The sequence below is a fragment of the Ranitomeya variabilis genome, chromosome 7 (assembly GCF_051348905.1).
Source record: "Ranitomeya variabilis isolate aRanVar5 chromosome 7, aRanVar5.hap1, whole genome shotgun sequence".
Taxonomy (NCBI): domain Eukaryota; kingdom Metazoa; phylum Chordata; class Amphibia; order Anura; family Dendrobatidae; genus Ranitomeya; species Ranitomeya variabilis.
Window position 1 is genome coordinate 204,630,232 of NC_135238.1, and position 26,850 is coordinate 204,657,081.

Sequence of the window (26,850 nt, forward strand, 5' to 3'; positions counted from 1 at the left end):
CGCTTGCAAGCTCTATCGCAAACAGCAAATGGTCCGCCTCTGATCAGACTGCAACGGTGGCTCGTAGCCAGAAAAAAAAAAAAACCTTAAAAATCCCTCCATTCTTGAAGATTGTTAAAACGAGGTATTTTGGAATAATATTTTACATTTTTGCCCCTTTAAAGTGAATCCTGCAGACATGACACTTACTGCCCACATAGTGTAATCTGCAGGTAAATAGCATTTAAAAGGACTGTCAGCACAGAACGAATGCTAAAACCAAATGCAGGCGCTCGGTGCACCGTGCAGCGGCCATACAATTCAGCGCACCATCCCAGCGGCCATACAATTCAGCGCACCATCCCAGCGGCCATACAATTCAGCGCACCATCCCAGCAGCCATACAATTCAGCGCACCATCCCAGCGGCCATACAATTCAGTGCACCATCCCAGCGGCCATACAATTCAGTGCACCATCCCAGCGGCCATACAATTCAGCGCACCATCCCAGCAGCCATACAATTCAGCGCACCATCCCAGCAGCCATACAATTCAGCGCACCATCCCAGCAGCCATACAATTCAGCGCACCATCCCAGCGGCCATACAATTCAGCGCACCATCCCAGCGGCCATACAATTCAGCGCACCATCCCAGCGGCCATACAATTCAGCGCACCATCCCAGCGGCCATACAATTCAGTGCACCATCCCAGCAGCCATACAATTCAGCGCACCATCCCAGCGGCCATACAATTCAGCGCACCATCACAGCGGCCATACAATTCAGCGCACCATCCCAGCAGCCATACAATTCAGCGCACCATCCCAGCGGCCATACAATTCAGTGCACCATCACAGCGGCCATACAATTCAGTGCACCTTGCAGCGGCCATACAATTCAGAGCACCATCCCAGCAGCCATACAACTCAGTGCACCATCCCAGCAGCCATACAATTCAGCGCACCATCCCAGAGGCAATACAATTCAGTGCACCATCCCAGCAGCCATACAATTCAGAGCACCATCCCAGCAGCCATACAACTCAGTGCACCATCCCAGCAGCCATACAATTCAGCGCACCATCCCAGCAGCCATACAATTCAGAGCACCATCCCAGCAGCCATACAACTCAGTGCACCATCCCAGCAGCCATACAACTCAGTGCACCATCCCAGCAGCCATACAATTCAGCGCACCATCCCAGCAGCCATACAATTCAGGGCACCATCCCAGAGGCCATAAAATTCAGCGCACCATCCCAGCTACTTGTTTTCCTTCTATTTTGATTGACAGCTCTGTCTTTATAGAACCCAAGAAGAGCAGAATTAAACGAAAAACAAGTAGGAAGGAAGGTGCACAGAACCGAATGGCCGTGCCATGATGCACAGAGCGCCTGTGCTTGGTTTGAACAGTCATTCTCTGCTGACACATGCATGTAGAAAAGCCGCGGAGACACCATCACGTGTTTCTCAACACAAGCAATGAATAGCCAGGTCTTTCACCGGGAAGGAACAACCACGGGAAGGGCAGCATCCAATAAAAGAAAACCACCTTTGCCAAATCATGGTATCCATCCACAGACAGCTGTTTCGGGGTATTTGCCCCTCATCAGTGTGGAGTAGAAAACTGGCTATTAGGAGCAGTGCCTAGTGAAAAGGCTATAAACATAAGGATGAATGACCTCGGGGAGATCAAAACATCCAACACCGTGGAGACACAATCACGTGTTTCTCAACGCAGTGATCCAGAACACTGCCCCCATCCTTAAAGGGAAATATGCAAATGCATGTAGAAAAGCCGCGGAGACACCATCACGTGTTTCTCAACGCAAGCAATGAATAGCCAGGTCTTTCACCGGGAAGGAACAACCACGGGAAGGGCAGCATCCAATAAAGGATCACTGCGTTGAGAGACACGTGATGGTGTCTCCGCGGTGCTGGATGTTTTGATCTCCTCGAGGTCATTCACCCTTATGTTTACAGCCTTTTCACTAGGCACTGCTCCTAATAGCCATTTTTCTACTCCACACTGATGAGGGGCAAATACCCCGAAACAGCTGTCTGTGGATGGATACCATGTTTTGGCATAGGTGGTTTTCCTTTATTGGATGCTGCCCTTCCCGTGGTTGTTCCTTCCTGGTGAAAGACCTGGCTATTCACTGCTTGCGTTGAGAAACATGTGATGGTGTCTCCGCGGCTTTTCTACATGCATTTGCATATTTCCCTTTAGGGATGGGGGCAGTGTTCTGGATCACTGCGTTGAGAAACACGTGATGGTGTCTCCGCTGTGTTGGATGTTTTGATCTCCCCGAGGTCATTCATCCTTATGTTTATATTCTCTGCTGACAGGCTTCCTTTATATCACATTAGGCTGGTTTATTAGACGTGCGGCTGCAGATAGAAAATTAAGTTATATTCTCCCTTCAGCCGCTCACTTCCACACTTAGGGCTGGGCTGAGTTTTCTAATGTGATCGTCACAGACACTTTGACTCAAAAGAAGGGGATGGCACCTTTACATGTTGCAAAAAATATAAATTAGTATGTATAGTTGTAAAGGGGGTGATCCATATTTGTAATTCATCCAAATACGGCGGCTCCACTAGCATTTTCATGATTGCATGCTACTATGAAAAAAGGATAATAAAATTTCTAAAGTGACGTTACTAGAGCAGATGATACATTATGTGAGCAGGAATGGTGTCTGAAATGTTCTCCATGTGCAAATCTGGTGGCCAAGAAGGGCAAGGTCTGCAAACATAGGAGCAGTAGCTGTGAGCGAGCGCCGAATACGACTGCACTTCCCAACTGTTCTATTGTTCAGCGCGGGGCCCGGCCACATTGACAGTGTATTTAGGTCATCTGAAGAGGGGACAGATAAGCAGTGTGGGGAAATGAAGTGTGGCTGGTTCACAAGAGCCGGCCTATTCCCACTGACTTGCCTTCTAATCCCTAGCGGGCCCCCTGCCGGGCTCCGTTCAGTCTCAGCCCATTCACTAATAGGACACCACTAACAAACCAATTAATGCTGGTTAGGATGCAGACACCTGGCCAAAAGTGAGGATCCCTGCGCCAGCCGCTCGCTGAAGAAGAGGAGGACGTGAGGTTTAACAACGCTTTGTAAGGGGAGACCATAAATAAATGGCCATATCTAATAACTAATATAGAATTTTTCACCCTAAAATAAAAATAATGACTGAGATAAAGAAATGAACAAGATGGCTACTGCCATCGGATAGACAGTCAATGTGCGATCAATACGGATTAACCCCAAAAATCCCAAGATCAAAAGAAGCAGTGACGCTCCGTGCAGTCTGTGTGAGAGCTACAACATCAGAAATATTGTATCTCACCCAAAATAATGATGATAAAAAAAATGCTATAATTAAAGAGCACATGGACACCATTCGGTAACTTTACTCAAATATATGTATTTGGGGCTACAAATAATTTTTGCAATTGGGTTTCATTACAAAATTTGCACGGTTTGGCTTTTATATGTTCTTTGTGATTACACGAGTTGACTGAGAATTGGTCAGTGAGCTTTCTAAAGTTAAGCTCAACATTTATGACCCAGTTGCGGTCTCAGCAGTTTTCAGCTGATCGGCGTGGGTGCTGGGTGTCCGACCCACACCCATCTCATATTGATGACCTATCCAAAAGGATAAATGAACACCACTTTGGTCCTGGACAACGCCTTTAAGAGGAGGCTCCAAAAGGGGAAAACACCACTGGATGGCGCCATAAGAAGTAAAAGCAACAACAAAAAAAAACAAAACATTCCAATTGAAACATTGATCATGTTTTGAACTAAAGTTAAATAATAATAACCTGAGGGACAACCCATTTATCAAGTTGTACAGATTTCGCTTTGCTTACCTGCCACTGCCAAACTTTAACCTTATCTTTCCGTACAACCAAACGCAAAAAAAACAAAGGGAATTTCTTGCAGAAAATTTCCGGTTTTCTTCAGGAGATTTCTGCAAGAAATCCTGACGTGTGCACACACCCTAGGGGTTTCTGGTTTTAGAAAATCCCTATCCCGTTTGCGGTAAAAAAAAAAAAAAAAAAGAAAAAAAAAAGGTGTTGTCTTATCCTTCCCAGTTTGCGCCGCTGTTTTTGGTGCCCATTACTGTTTGCAGCGCTGACGTTACGTCGACAGCAGTGCAGCTGATAAGCAGCTCGGGCTCAGGCCGTCGTTCAAGGTCTGCAGAACGGTCCACGTTCAGCGCTGCAGACAACAGGCATTGGAAGCAGCAGCAGAGTCGGACCTGGGGAGGGTGAATAATGCACAGATTGATTTTAAAAACAAATTGCAGCCGGGACACAGGGCTCTTTAAAATGATTGTGAACGCATCACGTTCTGTAACTAAATACTGCACTGAAATATTTTCTTTCGCTTTTTAGTGAATCGGAGGACGGTGCTGTATGATGATTGTGCAGGCAGCATTACCATGAGGCAAGCACGCATGCAAGCGAGCAAGCAGGCGAATGTAAGCTTCTGGGCCCTTACCCAGGGGGGGCTCAGGGGTGATCCCCATGCTCTGTAGTAAGGCTTCAGCTTCTCTCCTCTTCTTCTCCAAATCAGACTCTTCCTGTGGAGGGGGGGCATCCTTCTTCTGATCAGACTGTCATAAACAAGGAAAAGTGTCTTCAGTTTAATCAGGTTTATACATAAAATGTCTTCCCTTAAAAATAGACCAAATGACGGAGACTAATTTCACAAGTCAGTGAAGCACAGACCATGCTGCCATCGTAACGTCCCGACTCACCGCCGGGACCCCCGACAGGAGATACTTGTCTCAGACATACATGACTCAGGTCAAGAGTCCCGAATCTCAGGATGGGCACTGCGATATAATCATGTCCATTTTCCACGAATATATGAAACCGTCCAGTTCTACACTGACAAATGTACATATTTAGGACCAAACTTATTTTTTTTGTGTTTGGGTGTGATTAAAAATGCTGTACCGTTCGGCTTTTACAGCCTCTTTGTTTCGCTCTGCATTCGACATTTGGTCTGTGATAATAAATCAGCTAAAAAATAAAAAACACAGGTGAAGCTCACTGATTGATTCTCAGTTAACTCACTCTGCAAGCAGCAATAGACGTGCAACACAGAATCCTATAGGAAGCCTATGCTTTAACATTTTTAGATCAAAGAAATTTTTATTTATTTCACACATTTCATGGTTTAAAATGTTTAAATCCAATTGTACATTTTTAGCCCCAAATACATACAAGTAATAAGAATAAAAAATTTTTTAAAAAAGCTAAACCCCTGTAAATGGGTTTTCACAAAAATGTATGTTTTCCTTGAACCATTTCCAATTTTCACAAGGAGTAAATTATATGAAAGCCATTTCTGCTACCAAAAGTTGAGTAATGGGGTTTAGGGCCGTATATTATATTGTCAGAAATATTCATTCTGCTTAAAAAAAAAAAAAAATGCAAAATCTAAAAACTTTGAAGCTTTTTTTGTTTGTTTTTATTAGTTGTTTGTTTTCAGTGGTAGAGATGAACATCGCGACATTAACCATTGCGTGAAAAACCTAAGAGCTGGGTGCCCCCTGCTGGAGGCATCAATGATTGCAACGATCGTTAGCAAAAACTGTAATGAGTAATTTGCTGTAAATATAAAAATTATTTGCACTTAAATTATTTTCAAGAGACCTAAATTTTTTGTACATACCCTCCTGCTGTGGGTCATAAAAATTTAACCTAGAGGAACCAAATCTCAGTTTTAACTATTTAGTGAAAATTTTCATAATATGTTCATTTAAATAATTGTTTGACAGTTCTCACAACGCTGCATTTTTGGTTGTTTATGGTGGAAGTATCATCCATCCGGTGTACTGCATATGATCTACATTCAAGGAATATTGTTTCTTGCAAGAAAAAAAAAAAAAAAGGAAAAAAAACATGTAATGCTGCAACCATAAAGAAAAATGTAAATGGTAGATAATGTTTATTTTTATAACTTTTTCTTTTTTAAAAACAGTAGCAGAAAAAAAAACTGCACTTTTAGGCTATGTGCTCGGCTTTCAGGATTTGCAGCAGAAAATTCTGCTGAAAATCCTGAAAGGTTGGCAAAAAAAAAAAAGCAAGTTATTGTCGCATATCTTTCCCCACTTGGTGTGGGTGAGGGGGTGCAGTGTCCCCCAATGATTGGCTCGGAGAAAAGGATTTTACGGTGAGTACACAAAAATCCCTATTTCTCCTATGCCTCATTGGGGGACACAGGACCACGGGACGTCCTAAAGCAGTCCCTGGGTGGGGAACAATCAACTGTAATTGCTCCTTGTACTCACAAGTTACAGGTGCGGAACAGCCGCCTGCAAAATTCGTCTGCCGACGGTCACATATGCCGAGGCCTGAGAATGAATATGGCAATGTTTTGTAAACGTATGCAGACTTGACCAGGTCGCAGCTCTGCAAACTTGTGCTCCCGAAGCTTGATGCCGGATGGACCAAGACGCACCCACTGACCAAGTGGAATGAGCCTTAATCCCTGCTGGGACAGAATGACCTCTGACTCGGGAGGACACCTGAATAGCTGAACGAATCCGTTTTGCTAGTGTCGCCATGGGAGAAAGAAACCCCTTCCTTGGCCCTTCCTGGAGTGCAAACAGGGCATCCGACCTGCGGAAGGACGCCGTCCGCAAGACGTATCTCTTGAGAGCTCTCACTAAATCCAGTGTGTGGAGGGCCTTCTCGATGCGATGTACTGGTGCCGGACAGAGTGACGGTAAGACAATCTCCTGATTGAGATGGAAGGATGAGACAACTTTTGGCAAAAGGACGGGGATGTTCTCAAAACCACCTTATTCTGATGAAAATTCAGGAACGGAAACTTGACAAGACAGAACCGCCAGCTCTGAGACCCGTCTAATGGATTGAAAGAAAAGACAGGGAAACCTCCTGTAGAGGTTTGAAAAGAGCTTCTTGCAAGACTCCGAGGACCAGATTAAGGTCCCAGGGTTCCAACGGCATCTTATAGGGCGGCACCCTATGGGAGACTCCCTGAATGAACGTCTTCACCTGTAATCTGTTAGCAATCCTACGTTGGAACAGAACGGATAGGGCTGAAAACTGCCCCTTGAGAGAACTAAGGGCGAGACCTAAGTCCAAACCCGTTTGTAAAAAAAAAAATTTGAAGATGGAAGGAATGGAAAATTGCAAGAGGAGAACGTCCCCGGTCGTTGCACCAGGAAAAAAAAAATTTCTAAGTGCAATGATAAATGCGCATAGACGTAGGCTTTCTGGCGCTGATCTTGGTAGAGATGACTTCTGGAGAGAAACCTGCCTAGGTTGGAACCCAGGACTCAACGGCCATGCCGTCAAACACAGGGCCTCGGAGTTCTGGTGGTAAATGGGGCCCTGTGAAAGGAGGTCTGCGTGATTTGGTAATTGCAAGGGAACATCGGCGACTAGTTGAACTAGTTCCGCGTACCACACCCGGCGCGCCAATCTGGCGCAATCAGGATTACCGGTACTCCCTCCTCTCTGATCTTCCTGATGACTCTCGGCAGTAAGGGGAGCGGGGTAAATATGTACGGAAGCCGAAAATGACGCCACTGGAATACGAGTGCATCTGCCCAGATTGCTGCTGGATCGCGGGACCGAGCTATGAAGTCGGGAACCTTGGAATTTAGCCGTGAGGCCATCAGATCCACGTCGGGGGACCTCCAATGACAGAAGATTTGGTGGAAAATCTACAGATGGAGAGACCACTCCCCGGAGTCGAGGCCTTGACGACTTAGGAAATCTGCCTCCCAATTGTCCACTCCCAGGATGTGAACCGCAGAAATCATTGAGTGGTTTTCCTCGGCCCAACAGAGAATGTTGTTCATGGCTGCCATGCTGTAGGTTCCCCCTTGTCAGTTGATGTATGCCACTGCAGTGGCATTGTCTGACTGCATCCTGATGGGATGACCCGCCAGGAAGGGATAGAATTGGAGAAGAGCTAACCTGATAGCCCGAATTTCTAAGATGTTGGTCAGAAGGCGTGATACCTGAAGTGAACGGTGGCCCTGAGCAGTGTGACGTAAGAACACCGCTCCCCAGCCTAGAAGACTGGCATCTGTTGTCACAACTAGCCAATGTACTGGAAGAAAAGACTTCCCTTGATTCAGGGAGGACATTAGTGTCCACCACATGAGAAACTGTCTGACTCGCTGGGGAAAGAAGAACCGACGGTCAAGGAAGAACAGGTTCATGTCCCAAACGGCCAGGAAGGCATGCTGTAAGGGACGGAGGTGTATTTGGGCAAATGGAAGCGCCTCCAAGGCTGCTACCATCCTGCCGAGGAGTCTCATACTGAAACGCAGAGAGCAAGTATGCGATTGGGAGAGCTTTCGAGCTTCCCGCTGTAAGGCTGAGATCTTTTCTGGGGAAAGAAGCACCAACCCCTGGGACCAGTCCAGTATCATTCCTAGAGAGGAAATTCGCTGAGCCGGTACTGGGGAAGATTTTTTGAAGTTTATCTTCCAACCCAGGCGAGAAAGAGTATCTATTGTGAGGTTCACGGCCTCCTTGCAGGTGTGGAAAGAGGGGCCTTTGATGAGGATATCGTCAAGATACGGTAGCACCACCACTCCTTGGGAGTGGAGTATGGCCACTGCAGCCACCATGACCTTTGTGTGTACCCTGGGGGCGATGGCGAGGCAGAAGGGCAGAGCTGTTGCTCCTGAACTGCGAAGTGAAGAAACCTTTAGTGGGAAGGTAAAATAGAAATGTTGACGTACGCGTCCTGGATGTCTATAGATGCCAGGAACTCGCCTATTCCCATGGAGGCGATGACAGAATGAAGCGATTCCATCTGGAACCGTCGCACCCTGACGAACGTGTTCAGCAGTTTTAGGTCCAGTATGGGCCGTACTGTCGCGTCCTTCTTTGGAACCATGAAGAGGTTTGAATAAAAACCTTGAAACCGTTCACTTTGAGGGACCGGAATAATAAGTTCGTCTTTACTCAGAGAGCATATAGCTTTGAAGAAACTTTGAAGCTTTTGCCCTAGGAAGACGAGATAAGAAGTCTATCTTGTATCCAGAGAACACTAAGTCGCGGATCCACTCCTCGTGAACGACCGAGAGCCACGCGGCACTGAAGGAAAGCAGGCGGCCACCTACTTTAAGGGTGTCCCCCGGATACCAAAGGGAGTCATTGTGTGGAAGATCTGCCCGTTCTGGAACCTCTGGATCCCAACTGCCTAGACCTGCCCTTCCATCAAGGGAAAGGGGCATCAGAGGCCTGGAAACCTCTGTCTGCACGTTGTGCCTGGCCGGAAGCAGGAGATGTGGAAGTAGAGGACCAGTTGGAGTTGTAACGAAAAAAAATCGGGACCGAGCCTGTGGTTGCGGAAGAAATTTACTCTCCCCTCCAGTGGCGTCGGAAATCAATTGGTCGAGCTTTTCGCAAAAAAAAAAAAAAAAAAAAAGGCGACCGCTCTGATATGGTAGAGAAGTCAATGACCTTTTGGAAGCAGAATCCGCTCGCCAGTCCCTGAGCTATAAGGACCTCCGGATGGTGATGGCGTTTGCTGCTGCTTGAGAAGCGCAGTTAGCGGCATCCAGGGATGCGGTTACTACGAAATCTCCAACTCTGGCTATCTGAGTAGCGAGGCCCGCTATCCCGGGGGGGAAGATTGGTATCCAGCACCGCTGAAGACAAGACCTCAACCCAGTGGGTTATAGCCTTAGCCACCCACGTAGCGGCAAAAGATTGGAAGAGTGCGGCTACTGAGGCTTCAGAGGCCAAACGAGCTATAGTGTCGATCTGACGATCGTTTGGGTCTTTTAAGAGAGGCGCCCCCAAGGAGGATAAAACAGATTTAGTAGCCAGGCGCGATAGGGGGAGACTGCAACCAATCTTTTCTTGGATCCTGGGCAAAGGAATATTTTGACTCCATGGGCTTCTGCCCCTGTGAATCGTTTATCTGGACGGATCTTGCGAGAATCAACGGTTTCCTTAAATTCGTGAGAGTGGCGAACACTCTGTGAGCTCGCTTGGTCCTCTTAAAGGACACGGCATGATCCGTTTTAGATTAAGGTTCCTCCTCAAGCTTCAAAGCCTTATTCACTGACTCAATGAGAGAGGAGAGAGTCTCCTCATCGTGATGAAATTCCTGATCTAGGGACGTATCAGAATCGTCCTCTGAAACAGGTTCTCTACTAGCCCCAATGGAAGGGGAGCGAGAAATGGAGCTCTCAGAACCCAAATCCCGGTGATGGTCTGAGGATATGGCTTGAGTCCTGTTCCTGGAAGAGCGAGATCTCCTTGGCAAGGTACAATCCCTGGAGTACAAGGGGTTCTGATCATCGGAAGCGTTGCCTGAAATAGTGCAATGGTTAGAGGAGGGCTCTCGGAACGATTCTAACGCTTTTGCCAGGGATGCCATAGACCAGGTAAGGGAGGTAGCCCACTCAGGGGGACTAGACTCACAGGGTTCGGTACCAGTAACAGGTGTTTCCTGAGCAGTCACCGGTTCACAAGCTGTGCATAATGCAGTATTGTGACCCCGGGATAGTGACACCTTACGAGCGGTACATGCCGAAAAAAAAAAAAAAAAACTGTGTGGGTTTTCCCAGACTTTGTGAGGTTTTGATTGAGGCATAGCATAGCCTTGAGGAGAGCGCTTACTAACAGGGGAAGGGTTAAGCTATGCTTCTGGAGCTTACCCATGGTCCTGTGTCTTGAGTCTCCAGGGGAGGTCCGCAGTGTGATGCCACGGGAGTTATGCACAGGAATCGCTAGTCCTGAAGGCTGTGATTGAAAAGGCTGGAGCAGCGCTGCAGCATCAGTCCTGTGGGTGTACCAAGATGGCTGCCGAGATCAGGAAGTGTCTCTCAGAGAACGAGAAGCGCCAGAAAGAGTGGGCGGCGGTAACTGCCGGTGTGCGTGGCCAAAACGCCGGCCTGTATGAAGGGGACAAGCCGGGGGATAAATTTTAAACCTGCAGTGCTGCGACCGATACTAGCGCCATTCTTAAGCCACACTCCCTGAATGAACTGCCGCACTGCAGACCACCCACGGACCCGGGTTTTAAGGTGCGGACCTCCCATACCCTGGGGACCAGGACCCCCCAGCGCCTCGGCCCCCGCACTGTACTTACGGTAGATGCGGTGGGCCGGTGCTCAATCCCCCGTCGCCATAGTCAGGGAGGGGGTGGAGAGCTTCTGCCGCCATGCGTCTTCCGCTACATCAGTGGTGATGCAGAGGGGGGCTGCACGGACGCCATTCATATGCCCGGCTATGCACCTGGCTCCATGAGAGGTAGATGGAGGGCTACTCCATGTGGTCACCTGCTATGGAGGGGGGGGGAGATCAGAACGCGAAGGAACGGTCGCCCGCAAGGTGAGCTTAGGGCTGGCATCCAACGTTGCAGGAAAGGATACGGGAGGGACGCTCCACGTACTTGCCTGTTGATGGTTCGGGGGGATCGGAACCTAGAAAGGAACCGTCGCCCCCATTCGCTCCGTTAAAGGAAAAAATAGAATAAAAAGTAAAAATTAAAATAAAAACGGTGGGGTCTGAAAGACCCAAGTGCCTTCTACAGACACTAAGCAAGAACTGGTTCACTGAGAGCCAGCAGGAGGGTGTATACTGCAGAGGAGGAGCTGAGAGCCAGCAGGAGGGTGTATACTGCAGGGGAGGAGCTGAGAGCCAGCAGGAGGGTGTATACTGCAGGGGAGGAGCTGAGAGCCAGCAGGAGGGTGTATACTGCAGGGGAGGAGCTATTCTTTCTGTATTACTTAGTGTCCTCCTAGTGGCAGAAGCATAACACCCATGGTCCTGTGTCCCCCAATGAGGCGTAGGAGAAATATGCAAGAGATTTCAGAAATCTCATTCCCTTTGCTGGTACAGTTTCCGCACAAAATTCATGCAGAAAATGCACACAAAAAAAAAAAAACCAGAAACACAACAAGTACACACACAGCTTTATATCACACCCTAATGCAGGATTCACAACTACAATGCTCAGTAGTAGGGTTGAGCGAAACGGGTCATTCATTTTCATAAGTCGCCGACTTTTGGCAAAGTCGGCGTCTCATGAAACCCGACCCGATCCCTGTGCGGGGTCGGCCATGCGGTACGCGATCTTGGCGCCAAAGTCGCGTTTCGTATGACGCGTTTAGCGCCATTTTTTCAGCCAATGAATGAGCGTGGGCAGAGTGATGACATAGGTATTAGGGGAGTGAACGCCTATCGTCATGTTAACGCTTGTGCGGAGTAGGGATTTGGAATGTGCAATACGGAGGGAGGGAGGGAGGGAGTGTGCGGAGTAGGGATTTGGAATGTGCAATACAGAGGGAGGGAGTGTGCGGAGTACGGATTTGGAATGTGCAATACGGAGGGAGGGAGTGTGCGGAGTAGGGATTTGGAATGTGCAATACAGAGGGAGAGGGAGAGGGAGAGGGAGAGGGAGAGGGAGAGGGAGAGGGAGAGGGAGAGGGAGAGGGAGAGGGAGAGGGAGAGGGAGAGGGAGAGGGAGAGGGAGAGGGAGAGGGAGAGGGAGAGGGAGAAAAAAAAAAAAAATATATATTTCCTTCATTGTGTTTCGGCCGAAACCCGACTTTTCACGGTGGTCGGCCGATTTCACTCAACTCGACTTTTAAGACAGTCGGGTTTCACAAAACCCGACTCGACCCTAAAAAACTAAAGGTCGCTCAACCCTACTCAGTAGTTCTGTAGGGCCTCCATAATGCTGCTTCTCAATCAATGCTATACTCCCCCAGCCTGTCGTACAATGTTATGCGCGACATCACAGCAGTTAGTTTCCACTCGCTAGCTCAAAGACAACTGACAAAAAAAAAAAAAAAGAATTAACTTTAAAATTGTAGGATACTGGTCATAAGATGATCCAAAATAGTATTATTCCTCAAGTTAACACACACATTTGTGCTAAAACATCATGTTAAGTTTTAGTGCTACATCTCAGTCTTTTAGCGCTCCTGGCCACTCAAAATGTGCAGGGAATTGGAGCGGGTACCGTGCACTTGAATGGGACATGCTGTAAACTTTTTTTTTTTTTTTTTTTAAAGGGTAATTCCTACGACTGCTTTTTACTTGGGACAATCTCAGTTTAACTTCTACCCTCAATGCAATAATGAAGAGTGCAGGTCAGACCTCTTCTGATAGACGAGGCACTGTTCACATGTCCAGCAGTTATATTGGGTTTGTTATTTAATCATTATTGGGAGGACAAAAATGGAAATAAAATGATGGAGTACAGGAGCAACCTAATGGAATAGAGATGGAAATATCCCAAAATCTCTTCCAGTTCAATGCAATCTGTTTTTTTTGTTTTGTTTTTTGTTTTGTTGCTGGATAATATGGTTTCCTACGTCAGGGCTTATTTCCCTATCCATGTTATTAGTAGGTTACTTTGTCACCAGTACATATCAGGTCCTCTCAGTACACTTACTGTTGAATCTTATTGTCATTTTTATGCAATTTGCTTAATCTTTGTTTTCATTGTCTGTTCTTGAAAAATTTTCAATACAACTTTAATGGGGGGGTGGGGGACAAGAAAAAAAAAATACCGTACTTACAACCACCAAATTTTTTTATTTTTGCTATAAACAAAAATTAAATTTAACAATGAAGCCTATGGGAAAGGGATCATAATGGTTGGTGATCCGTTTATTAAGCACTGCACATGCCCAGAACAGAGGCGATCACAGACGCCTTTAGTAAAAATGGATCCACTACAAAAGTGAAAAAATAGAATGAAAAATGGAAACCGGAGAGCACATCACCTGTATTTTTTTTCCTCTACGTTTCTAACAAATCCAGTTTTATTTTGTTTTGGGGTTTTTTAAACGCTACCCACATTACAAACGGACGACAACTGGACATGTGAACAATCAGACTGACTTCTCCTTTACACAGTCCTGGGTACAGAGGTGGTAGACGGAGGCCTTGTGCTACTGGTCAGCAGCGTTCGCCCAGTTGCCCGACTCTCCCTTCCTTTCATGACGAAAATTTGGCCTGTGTTTTATAGAGGTCATAAAGACTTTCAGTGCAAAATGACTGTGCAAACCAAGCACAGGTGTATGATGCACCCAGCGTGTAGCCAAACGGTTCAGCGCACCTTCCTGTTTGCCATCTTTCTCTGCCCTCCTCTAGCACCTGTCAAATAAGAGCTGTCAATCAAGGAAGAAGAGGGTGGGATAGAGGGAAAACAAGTAGGTGGTAAGTACACCCGGGGTGCATGGAGAGCATGTGCTTGGTACAAAAAGACAGATCATTTCATTAAGTCTCATCAAAACCTGTGAACATATCATTAGAGAGCCGATTGATGGAGGGAAAAGCCCTATAAATCAATGTCTGATAGAATTTGCCCCTATTATATATACTTTAGATGTTCCATACGTGTCACAGAAGGGCAAACTCCCTACATTTTTAGTGTGGCCCCCAGATTGTTATACTGAACCTATGTGGCCCTTTGACCAAACAAGGTTCTGCATCCCTGAGCCATCAGGTGTAATATCCCATCCATGTCACTAAGCCGTGGGGTACCTAGAGAATTTAGGGGAGAGGCTTCGCCCAGTGACTGCATAGACTCATGGCGCTGCTCACTACACATACAGCGGGTGAAATAAGTATTGAACATGTCGTCCCCAATTTTCTACGTATTTCTAAAGGTGCAATTGACATGAAATTATCACCGATGTCGGCAACAACCCATCCAATCTACACAGGCAAAGAAAATCACCAAAGATGTCCATAAATTATGTTATGTGTAATAATGAGAAATGACACATCAAAAATTATTGAACGCACTCAGCCAGCGCGCACGCCGTGAATGCACTCAGCCAGCACTTTTGTGTGGTTCCATCTTTGAATCATGGAAAACGCAGACAGTACTTAGCATATGAAGCAGTCAATCTTGGCCTCTGAGTCTGGCACAGGTTTCTTAGCCCTACCACCCAGGGACCGCACGTTATAGTCCGTGCACTGCAGTCCATGTTGGACGGATGTCTGTATGAACCCTTACAATTACACGTGGCCCTTTGAAGGTAACCAGAATCTGGATGTGGACCTCGGTGAAAATGAATTGGTTCCTCTGGGGACTTGGGGGCACAGTGACGCCTTCATTCACTATAGTCATACATTTACAGGTGGAATAAACAAGGATCGGCCTCAATGCACAATTCTAAGAAAAAAAATGTTCCAGAATTATTTAATAGGAAATAGAAGTATAATAGAAGTATATATCGAAACAGACCGGTCAGAAGAATCGTCACGTCTCCTGTCATGTCCGTTTTAGAAAGTAGATGTATTTTCCATGAGATAATTCTTGATATTTTTTAAAACTCCGCATTGTGTTGATCCTTTGTTGCCTCTCCTGGAATTGTATGAATAAAGTGGGTTTCACCAATTCCTTAGACAATTTGTTGGTGTGTAAAGATTGTCTGACAATTTAGCATTGATTGATAAGTATGTGTAGGATCCCACCCCATTGATATAAGAAATAGCACAGTTATTCATTTATCTATACATTTTCAGGAAGTTTAGCAGAGGAACAGAAAAACATACTAAATTAATGTCAGGAGAGCCATTAAGCCATCTAAGACAGTGAGAACAATACTTCAGTTCAACCCGTTACCTCCTTCTTTTTCTTTTCTTCTTCTTTCCGTTTTTTCTCTTCTCTTATCTGAGCCAAACGCTGCTTCTTTCTCTCCAACTCGGCCTTCAGTTCACTTTTGTCAGACATGGCGAGGAACCTGGACAAAGAAAAATAAGATTTTAATAAGTTGGATATGTGATACAGGACAACTCGCATTGTGCGGTGTCCCCACTGCAGCCATTCTCTTCTTTAGGTTAGAAAAGGAAGAAAATTGGGACTTTAACACTAAAATGGAAACACATATGCTGCACGTACCTATGCTGAAAGGGCGCTCGTTTCCTCCTATGTTTAGCTAATGATAGTCCATAGTCAGTTGTCTGATATATATCTGACACATACACATGTCATTTTTGTTTTTTTGTTTTGGTTATTCGGGATGTTTTGATCGCTTTCTAACTTTTTTTTTTGACAACCTAACGACAGCAATTCTGACATTTAGATTTTTATTTTCAGTGTTTACCATATATAAATGTAATATTTCTTGATAATTGGACATTAAGTTGTGTGGCTATACCAAATGTGTTATTTCACAATAGCAAAAAAAATAATTATATATATATATATATATATATATATATATATATATATATATATATATATATATATATATATATATATATATATATATATATATATATATATATAAATTTAAGAACCTGTTATTACTACTTTAGCAAATTGTCTCTTCAGAAAAGGGAACTAGAATTCTAGCGCCACCCATTGGAAGCAGCGATCCTAAAAGTCAATATTGAGCTTTTAACGAGCCTTGCCACAGGAGTTAGGGTACTGTCACACAGTGCAATTTTGATCGCTACGACGGCACGATTTGTGACGTTGCAGCGTCGTATGATTATCGCTCCAGCGTCGTAGACTGCGGTCACACTTTGCAATCACGGCGCTGGAGCGATGCCGAAGTCCCTGGGTAACCAGGGTAAACATCGGGTTACTAAGCGCAGGGCCGCGCTTAGTAACCCGATGTTTACCGTGGTTACCAGCGTAAAAGTAAAAAAAAAAAACAAACCGTACATACTCACCATCTGATGTCCGTCAGGTCCCTTGCCGTCTGCTTCCTGCTGTGACTGAGCGCCGCCGTACAGTGAGAGCAGAGCGCAGCAGTGACGTCACCGCTGTGATCTGCTCTCACTTTCCGGCCGGCAGACAGTCAGAGCGGGAAGCAGACGGCAAGGGACCTGACGGACATCAGATGGTGAGTATGTACGGTTTGTTTTTTTTTACTTTTACGCTGGTAACCACGGTAAACATCGGGTTACTAAGCGCGGCCCTGCGCTTAGTAACCCGATGTTTACCCTGGTTACCAGCGAACGCATCGCTGGATCGCTGTCACACACAACGATCCAGCGATGACAGCGGGAGATCCAGCGACGAAAGAAAGTTTCAAACGATCTGCTACGACGTACGATTCTCAGCAGGGTCCCTGATCGCAGTAGCGTGTCAGACACTGCGAGATCGTAACGATATCGCTAGAACGTCACGAATCGTGCCGTCGTAGCGATCAAAATTGCACTGTGTGACAGTACCCTTAGAATAAAAGCCAGAATCTCAATTTGTAGACAAGTTTCAGGGAAGTTGCCCCTCATTAGTGCAACGTATGAGATCTGATATGGCCGTATGTGAGCACTCAATGCAAAGCACGTCACTCTCCACAAGAAGAAACCTTACAAGTTAGACACCAGAGGCCTCTCATACAGCCAAATCAGATTGTCATGCTTTGCACTGAGGAGGGGCAACACCCTGATGTGTCTATAAACTGAGATGTTGGTTTGGCTTTTATCCTAAGTCATGTGTAAAGGCTCGTTAAAGAGTCGATAGTGACGTTAAGGATCACTACTTCCAATAGGTCGCACTAGAGTTCCTGTCCTCTTCCTTGCTCAGTAAGATATTTGCATATTTAAAGAGCATTACATGGCCTATAAGTCTCCTAACACTTGCATGTCAACATTTTATGACGTTACTTTATTTTTAAACCACCCTTTTTTTTTTCTTTTTTAAAGGCACAAAGGTGGCAGAGACAGGGGCATTTAAAAGGCACTCGACTATCAATGCAACACATCGGAACCACACAATCACAGGGGGAAACAAGTGCAAGAATGGATGCACCAACACGATCATGGCCCTTAAAAGCCGCTGTCAAAAATGATAATGCCATTAAAGTGGATAAACAGCAGTGACCGAAGCTAGCTCTGTTGCTGTTAGAGGCAGGTGATGGCTGTATAAATCATTTTTTGCTAACTTTTCACACCAAATATTAAAATAAACTCTAGCTGTTATGTTATCACCAGGATTATACAACCATTAGGAATTAGATCTTCAGGGTGATAAGTGCACCAGCCTCATCAGGACCGAGATCCATTTATTAATATACGCAGTTTGCATTGTGATATCTGGTGGCAGATGCACTTAAATAAATATAATATATATATATATATATATATATATATATATATATATATATATATATATATATATATATATATATGTGTATGTATGTATGTATGTATATATACACATATATATATATATATATATATATATATATATATATATATATATATATATATATATATATATATATAAATTTTGCTGCGGGCAACAAGGGAGGTTTATTTTCCTTGTTATACAGTTGTTCACCAGCAAAACCCCGCTATACAACACTAGTTGTAATTAAATAACCACAATAAAACGCTTGAATATTAAAAGTTTGTGGTTTCGTTGAACTTGTAAAAAAAGAATTGACGGCACTGTACATGTCACTTCTATTAGGATTTATTCCGTTGTAACCTATCTAGGATGAAGTCTTATAAAGTAAAATTCTTCTCCAAAAACTATATAAAAATGTAACAGGAAAAGGCTCCACATTTTCAAAACATCCACAAAATAAAAGAAATGGGAGTCATTGCGGCAAAAGGGGATGGACGCTCGTGTACAAGGCTGGGAACGTCACTGCACACGACCCAGAAAGGAGTCCAAAAAAATGAAGTGTAGCTCCTGAGTAACTGAGGTGGTAGCGACACACCAGCCTAATAACCCCCAGCGTCTCACTCCCAGGTATCGCCTCCTGGAACTTGTCAGGACACATCGGGCTTAAAACGCAGACACCGTCTGAAGAGAGGGACAAGGAACGCAACAGAAATGGGAAGAGACTTCAGAGAAACCAGCAATACGGTCTGTCGCCAACATAAATAATGCAACAAAAAAAAAAAAAAAAGTACCAAAGAAAAACTTGCAAAACGAAAAGGCTGAATTGGCCGAGTAAATGTAAACAAAGGTTTTTCCTAATTCTTCAAACCTTACCCCAACTCTTTAAAATAGAAGTGACCTACACTCATCCGTTTATTCCCCCGCTGGCTCCAGTGTTGCAGCTCTAATGGTCCCTGAAAGTCTCTGCTTATTTCCTGCAGGGATGGTAAGCGGTCTATGTACATGTGACCACTGCAGCCAATCACTGTCCTTAGGTGTCAAACATATCAGCATGACTTCTGAGGCCAGTGATTGGCTGCAGCCTTGACATAGGCATGGATGGCACCATATGAGAAGCAATACATTACCATAAATTAAAATACCAGAAAATCCCTACTAAGTTGAGGCCTTGCACGTAGCATGATGGCAGTGCTGGCTCACAAGGGGCACAGTCTACGGGCTGGTGCAGAGGACCGGATTATTAGTCCAGGCGCAATCCGACAAAACATCGGATCACACTTGGACCAAATTTTATTCTATGGGGCCATGCACATGTCCAATTTTTTCATAGAAAAGTTTATGCTTCCAAATAATGTGTGTTTTTATTATAAATGAAAAGGCGACAAGTATAGACGTTTCGGCCACTCTGTGGCCTTGATCACTGTGTCGCGTAGTCTAAATGTGTCACTGAGTGATGTTCGAGCGTCCTGGACCAGTAAGGGTCAAACTCTGGATAACACCAGCAAATATGGTGAATGCACTTTCTTTGGTAAGGTGCAATAGTAGATCTGTATGAGCCCAGATAGTATAGATGCCAACCGGCAAATATAGTGGATGTGCCCTCTTTGCGCAATAACGGAGCTGTATGAGCTCAGAGTCCGGGCAAGGCAGGTGCCGATCAGGACCGGATACAGGGTTGTAGGGGTGCTGGCACAGCTGTGCCTTAGCAGTGGGACGCGTCCCACTGCTAAGGCACAGCTGTGCCAGCACCCCTACAACCCTGTATCCGGTCCTGATCGGCACCTGCCTTGCCCGGACTCTGAGCTCATACAGCTCCGTTATTGCGCAAAGAGGGCACATCCACTATATTTGCCGGTTGGCATCTATACTATCTGGGCTCATACAGATCTACTATTGCACCTTACCAAAGAAAGTGCATTCACCATATTTGCTGGTGTTATCCAGAGTTTGACCCTTACTGGTCCAGGACGCTCGAACATCACTCAGTGACACATTTAGACTACGCGACACAGTGATCAAGGCCACAGAGTGGCCGAAACGTCTATACTTGTCGCCTTTTCATTTATAATAAAAACACACATTATTTGGAAGCATAAACCTTGTTGCAAAGTGTGCAGTGATTATAGACTTATTTATGTTGATGGGATTACTTCCCGTTCACTAGCACCTTACTCCCCTTGATCGTGTGCTAGCCATCTCTATACTTGTCCAATTTTTTCATAGGACAGAGACTGCCTGAAGACAAAAATCGATGCAAGCCAGAGTTTCATCCTATCCTCGGATTGAGCTCGGCCATGAAAAATATCAGACTGCATTCAGATGACATCCGAGTGCAGTTCGATTTCCACGATCTGACACAATGGAGACTTCATTCTCCGTCTTCTTCACATCTAAGAAAATTGGATCACAGTCTGATCAGAGTGCGATTAGCATCATTGATACAATTTTCTCCAGTGACAAAATAATATGAACCTGCTTTATGTCTGACACACTATGGGAAACCTCAGAAACTGAACACAAAATCTAGAAAACAAAACACAGTGAAATAACCAACTCCGGAAAAATGAGGGAAAGACACTGACATGGCGCCCTGCACACATGTACAGCTGGATGCCTCAAACACAAAGGAGGGCATTGAGTGCCCGACAATGCCGCTGTCTCCACCGCTGCAGACTCGTCACACACCCCGAGATAACCCATGCCGAGTCATACACCCCGAGATAACCCATAGATAGATAGATACATAGATAGATAGATACATAGATAGATAGATAGATACATAGATAGATAGATACATAGACAGCACTGTATTTTTATTTACGCTGCATAATCCAAATTGCAGTGCGTTTTTTAAATCCAGAACATGTCAACTTGTCTTCGGGTGCGCTGAGTTTTATGTGCAGATTTTCCACATAGACTTGATTAGATGCAAAAAAAAAAAATCAGAAGTAAAAAAAAAATAATAATTTGCATTTACGCTGCGGAAACACTAAAAATACTGCGGGACTGACGTTGTGCATTCATGTAGCGTCAAACCCGCAGCGGCCAAATATTACAGCATAGGGATAGGATTTCAAGAAATCGCACGTCCACTATGTGTCTATGTGCGCCTGCGGATCACCCGCAGACACTGACATGAGGAGCGTCTTTCAAGACCGCGACATGCTAATTACTCTTGCAGAGACACGAATCTCGGCAAGAGAAATTACATCAAAAGAATGTATTGAATGCAGTAAATCCGCACATGTGGATTTACCTGCGTTTAATAGAAGGCAGCGAAAATACGCTGCGTCCAAGGCGTTGCTACATCCGCAACGTGGGCACATAGCCTAAAGATTGGTCAAAGACAAATACGAGGAAGAATAAAAAAAAAAAAAAAGAAAAAAAAAGGCAGCTTTATTTAAAACAGGACGTACCAAAAATATTCAAAAAAGCACAATAAAAACGCATGTAAAAAGAAAAATGCACTGAAAAAGCAATGAAAAAAAAGCAAGGTACCTAATTTAATATGTGCAGAAAATCTGCAACATCAAAAACTCATTGTGAGAACGTGGCTTAACCCCTTAGTGACAGAGCCAATTTGGTACTTAATGACCGGGCCAATTTTTACAATTCTGACCACTGTCACTTTATGAGGTTATAACTCTGGAACGCTTTATCGGATCCCGCTGATTCTGAGATTGTTTTTTTGTGACATATTGTACTTCAAGTTGGTGGTAACATTTCTTCGATATTACTTGCGATTATTTATGAAAAAAACAGAAATATGGCGAAAATTTTTAAAATTTTGCAATTTTCAAACTTTGTATTTTTATGCCCTTAAATCAGAGACATATGTCACGAAAAATAGTTAATAAATAACATTTCCCACATGTCTACTTTACATCAGCACAATTTTGGAAACAAAATTTTTTTTTTTGTTAGGGAGTCATAAGGGTTAAAAGTTGACCAGCAATTTCTCATTTTTACAACACCATGTTTTTTTTAGGGACCACATCACCTTTGAAGTCATTTTGAGGGGTCTATATGATAGAAAATAACCAAGTGTGACACCATTCTAAAAACTGCACCCCTCAAGCTGCTCAAAACCACATTCAAGAAGTTTATTAACCCTTTACGTGCTTCACAGGAACTGAAACAATGTGGAAGAAAAAAATGAACATTTAACTTTTTTTTGCAAACATTTTATTCAGAACCATTTTTTTAATTTTCACAAGTGTAAAAACAGAAATTTAACCACAAATTTTGTTGTGCAATTTCTCCTGAGTACGCCGATACCCCATATGTGGAGGTAAACCACTGTTTGGGCGCACCGCAGAGCTTGGAAGAGAAGGAGCGCCGTTTGACTGTTTCAATGCAGAATTGGCTGGAATTGAGATCGGACGCCATGTCGCGTTTGGAGAGCCCCTGATGTGCCTAAACAGTGGAAACCCCCCACAAGTGACACCATTTTGGAAACTAGACCCCTTAAGGAACTTATCTAGATGTGTGGTGAGCACTTTGAACCCCCAAGTGCTTCACAGAAGTTTATAACGTAGAGCCGTGAAAATAAAAAATTCAAATTTTTTCTACAAAAATGATCTTTTTGCCTCCAAATTTTTATTTTACCAAGGGTAACAGGAGAAAATGGGCCCCAGAAGTTGTTGTACAATTTGTCCTGAGTACGCCGACACCCCATATGTGGGGGTAAACCACTGTTTGGGCGCATGGCTGAGCTCGAAAGCAAAGGAGCGCCATTTGACTTTTCAATGCAAAATTGACTGGAATTGAGATCGGACGCCATGTCGCGTTTGGAGAGCCCCTGATGTGCCTAAACAGTAGAAACCCCCCAAAAGTGACCCCATTTTGGAAACTAGACCCCCCATGGAACTTATCTAGATATGTGGTGAGAACTTTGAATGCTCAAGTGCTTCACAGAAGTTTATAATGCAGAGTAGTGAAAATAAAAAAATATTTTTTTTTCCCACAAAAAATATTTTTAGCCCCCAAGTTTTTATTTTCACAAGGGTAACAGGAGAAATTGGACCCCAAAAGTTGTTGTCCAATTTATCCCGAGTACGCTGATGCCCCATATGTGGGGGTAAACCACTGTTTGGGCGCACGGCAGAGTTCAGAAGGGAGGGAGCACCATTTGACTTTTTTAGCGCAAAATTGGCTGTCGTGTTTGGAGACCCCCTGATGTACCTAAACAGTGGAAACGCCCCAATTCTAACTCCAACCCTAACTCCAACACACCCCTAACCCTAATCTCAACACGATCCATAATCCTAATCACAAACCTAACGATAATCACAACCCTAACCCCAAAACAGCCCTAATCTCAACCCTAACCATAACCCTAATCAAAACCCTAAATCCAACACACCCCTAACCCTAATCTCAACCCTAACCTCAAACCTAACCCTAATCCCAATACACCCCTAACCCTAATCCCAACCCTAACCCTAATCCCAACCCTAATCCCAAACGTAACCCTAATCCCAAACGTAACCCTAATCCCAACCCTAATCCCAAACGGAACCCTAATACCAACCCTAATCCAAACTCTAACCCTAATCCCAACTCTAACCCTAACTTTAGCCCCAACCCTAACCCTAATTTTAGCCCCAACCCTAACTTTAGCCCCAACCCTAACCCTAAATTTAACCCTAACCCTAGCCCTAACTTTAGCCCCAACCCTAACCCTAAGGCTACTTTCACACTTGCGTCGTGTGGCATCCGTCGCAATCCGTCGTTTTGTACAAAAAATGGATCCTGCAAATGTGCCCACAGGATGCCTTTTTTGCCCATAGACTTGTATTACCGACGGATGGCCACACGTCGCGTCCATCGTGCACTGGATCCGTTGTGTTTTGGCGGACCGTCGTCACAAAAAAAGTTCAATGTAACCTTTTTTTTGTACGTCGCGTCCGCCATTTCCACGCATGCGTGGCCGTAACTCTGCCCCCTCCTCCCCAGGACATAGACTGGGCAGCGGATGCGTTGAAAAACTGCATCCGCTTGCCCACGTTGTGCACAATTTTCACCACGTGCGTCGGTACGTCGGGCCAACGCATTGAGACCGCCCCGTACAGACGCAAGTGTGAAAGAAGCCTAAGGCTACTTTCACACTAGCGTCGTACTCGGCCCATCGCAGTGTGTCGGGCCGACGTACCGACGCTAGCGTTGTAAGCGCCGCACAACGGGTGCAGCGGATGCTGTTTTTTCAACGCATCCGCTGCCCCATTGTGAGGTGCGGGGAGGCGGGGCGGAGTTCCGGCCGCGCATGCGCGGTCGGAAATGGCAGACACGTCGCACAAAAAAAGTTACATGTAGCGGTTTTTTTGTGCTGACGGTCCGCAATCCATCGCAATGTGTCGCTAATGCAAGTCAATGGAGAAAAAACGCATCCTGCAAGCACTTTTGCAGGATGCGTTTTTTCTCCAACGACGCATTGCGACAGAAGCCAAAAAACGTTAGTGTGAAAGTAGCCTAACCCTAACCCTAGCCCTAACCCTAAATTTAGCCCCAACCCTAACCCTAGCCCTAACCCTAACCCTAATTTTAGCCCCAACTCGTCTCTCCTGCCGGCCGGCAGATGGCAGCAGATGGCGGGCGCACTGCGCATGCGCCCGCCATTTTCTTTGCCGAGGAAGAAGCCGGCCGGAGAAGACGCAGGAGGACCCAGGGACACCGGGTGAGTATGATAGGGTCCCCGAATCCCCCTATTTCTCTGTCATCTGATGTGCGATCACATCAGAGGACAGAGAATTACAGTTCGCTTTTTTTTTTTTTTTTTTTTTTTTGCGGTCGCCGGTAAACAGTTAATTACTGGCGATCGCAAAACAGGGGTCGGTAAAAACCGACCCGATCATGTTCTTTGGGGTCTCGGCTACCCCCGGCAGCCGAGACCCCAAAGATCTTCCGTGTGCCGGGCGCACTGCGCATGCGCCCGCCATTTTCTCCCGGAAAAAAGATGGCGGCGCCCATCGGGAGCCACGAGGAGCACCGGTGGAGATAGGTGAGTATTGGGGGGCTATTGGGGGCCATCGGGGACACTATTTCTCTGTCCTCCGATGTGCGACCGCCGGTAAACGGTTAATTACCGGCGATCGCAACTCGGGGGTCGGTAAAAACCCCCCGAATCATGTTCTCTGGGGTCTCGGCTACCCTTGGCAACCGAGACCCCAGAGAAAATCCAACTCTGGGGGGCGCTATTCACTTTTTCCACAGCGCCGTTAATTAACGGCGCTGTGGTTTAAGTACCCTTAGCGGCCGCCGTTAAAAGGCGCATCGGCGGTCGTTAATGGGTTAAAGGATTGGTCCTTGCTGACTGTCTGTGGTTCGAACAGCATGAACGAGGAGACAAGAACCCTTTAAATACAATTTATGCTCAGAAAATAAGTTACTGTTTAAGCACGGATTTTGTGCGAAAAATTTTTGTTTTATTGTTTTTTGCAATAGTTTTTCACTAATATATCACAATCTGTATTAAAAAAAAAAAAAATAATAATTGCAATTTTCACATTGGCCACTAGAGCTTTTTTTAGATTCTAACTTCCTGTTGATTCAGGAAATGCACATGTAAATTAGCAATGCCTATCTTTTGTACTGAAGCATTTAATGAGCGTGTGCAAAAGAGATTGTAAAGGGAGGAGATGAGCTGTGAGTTCGCCTATTGTGATTGGTGGATCCTGTGTTACCAGCTGTGCATAGAGGTGTTACCTGTCATTGTAATTCTGTCTCTGATGATAAGGAGCCTGCTGAAAACTGTTCCTAAAAGGACAGGAAGTACTAGACTTAAAAAAGGCCCATTGGTCAGTGTGAGAAATTGCAAGATCACTAATTTTGTTGTTTTTTTTTTTAAATTGAGATATAAAAAAAAATAACTGCAAGTAGCATAAAAAAATGATTATTCATCATTTTCTGATGATCGCTTCCCTTTAAAATACGCTCATCCAAGGACCAGAGCCGTCACCATTCATAGCCTATTAAGTTGCATGTTTATAGGTCCCATATCCTCTCTTAAAGGCAATTTATTTCTTTTTTTTTTAATGTTTCATCCATGAATCTCTGAGCTTCCAATGTAGACACAAACAGAGAACATCGCTTATACTAATCTACGGCAATGTGCAGTAAGTCTGCAGGATGTAAAGCTCTTATGTTACAGCCGGTGGGGGCAGAACAGTTTTATTCTAGAGACATCAAAGAATATGTTACTGGAAAACCATTATTACTCGACAGCGCCGACGGATCATTATCACGTAGACAGGATGGAAGGTGAATCTTCAAAAGGAAGCAATAATTACAGATTTACATGGCCAGACGCAGAGGAGAGGAGGAAAGCATTCAGGGAATGTGCAACAGTGACCGACCTGTTCCCTCCATGTACGGCACAGAAGTGTTCACCTTAAAGGGGTATTCCAGTCATATGTCACTTATACATAGGATAGATGACTGCTGAATTGGTAGGGGTCCACCGCTGGGACTCCTAGGGGCATCATGTCTCCCAATCACAATGCTTTACTTGAATGGGAGATGTGGGATATCCATGTAGGGGTCCAAAATACCAGGGCCTCTCCCCCCAGTAATGCTACGTACAGGGCTCCAAAATGTCTGTTGGAATGCATCAATGGCTGTGCATGCAAAAACCACTCCAATCATTGTCTATGGGACTGCCAGAAAAAAATCCAGTGGATAGGGGATAACTTTCTGCTCTCTGGGGGGGTCTAATGGCTAGAAACCCTAGTGATCGCGAGATCAGGCCATGGAGCGTTCTACTAAATGGAGCGGAGGTGAGCGCACTCAGCCTCCAC

The 26,850-nt window shown here is 45.0% G+C and overlaps 1 protein-coding gene across 11 annotated transcripts in view; it reads right to left on the minus strand.

Moving 5' to 3' along the window:
• DYNC1I2 (dynein cytoplasmic 1 intermediate chain 2) overlaps positions 1-26,850 on the minus strand; it is a 118,173-nt gene that overhangs the window by 87,154 nt on the left and 4,169 nt on the right. For all 11 annotated transcript variants that reach the window (XM_077272713.1, XM_077272709.1, XM_077272719.1 and 8 more), the window contains exons 3-4: positions 15,596-15,713; positions 4,493-4,607 (exon numbers count right to left, since the gene is read on the minus strand). In XM_077272713.1, coding sequence (XP_077128828.1) covers positions 4,493-4,607; positions 15,596-15,703 — 223 coding nt within the window. In that variant the 5' untranslated portion in view covers positions 15,704-15,713. The remainder of the gene's footprint in view (positions 1-4,492; positions 4,608-15,595; positions 15,714-26,850) is intronic.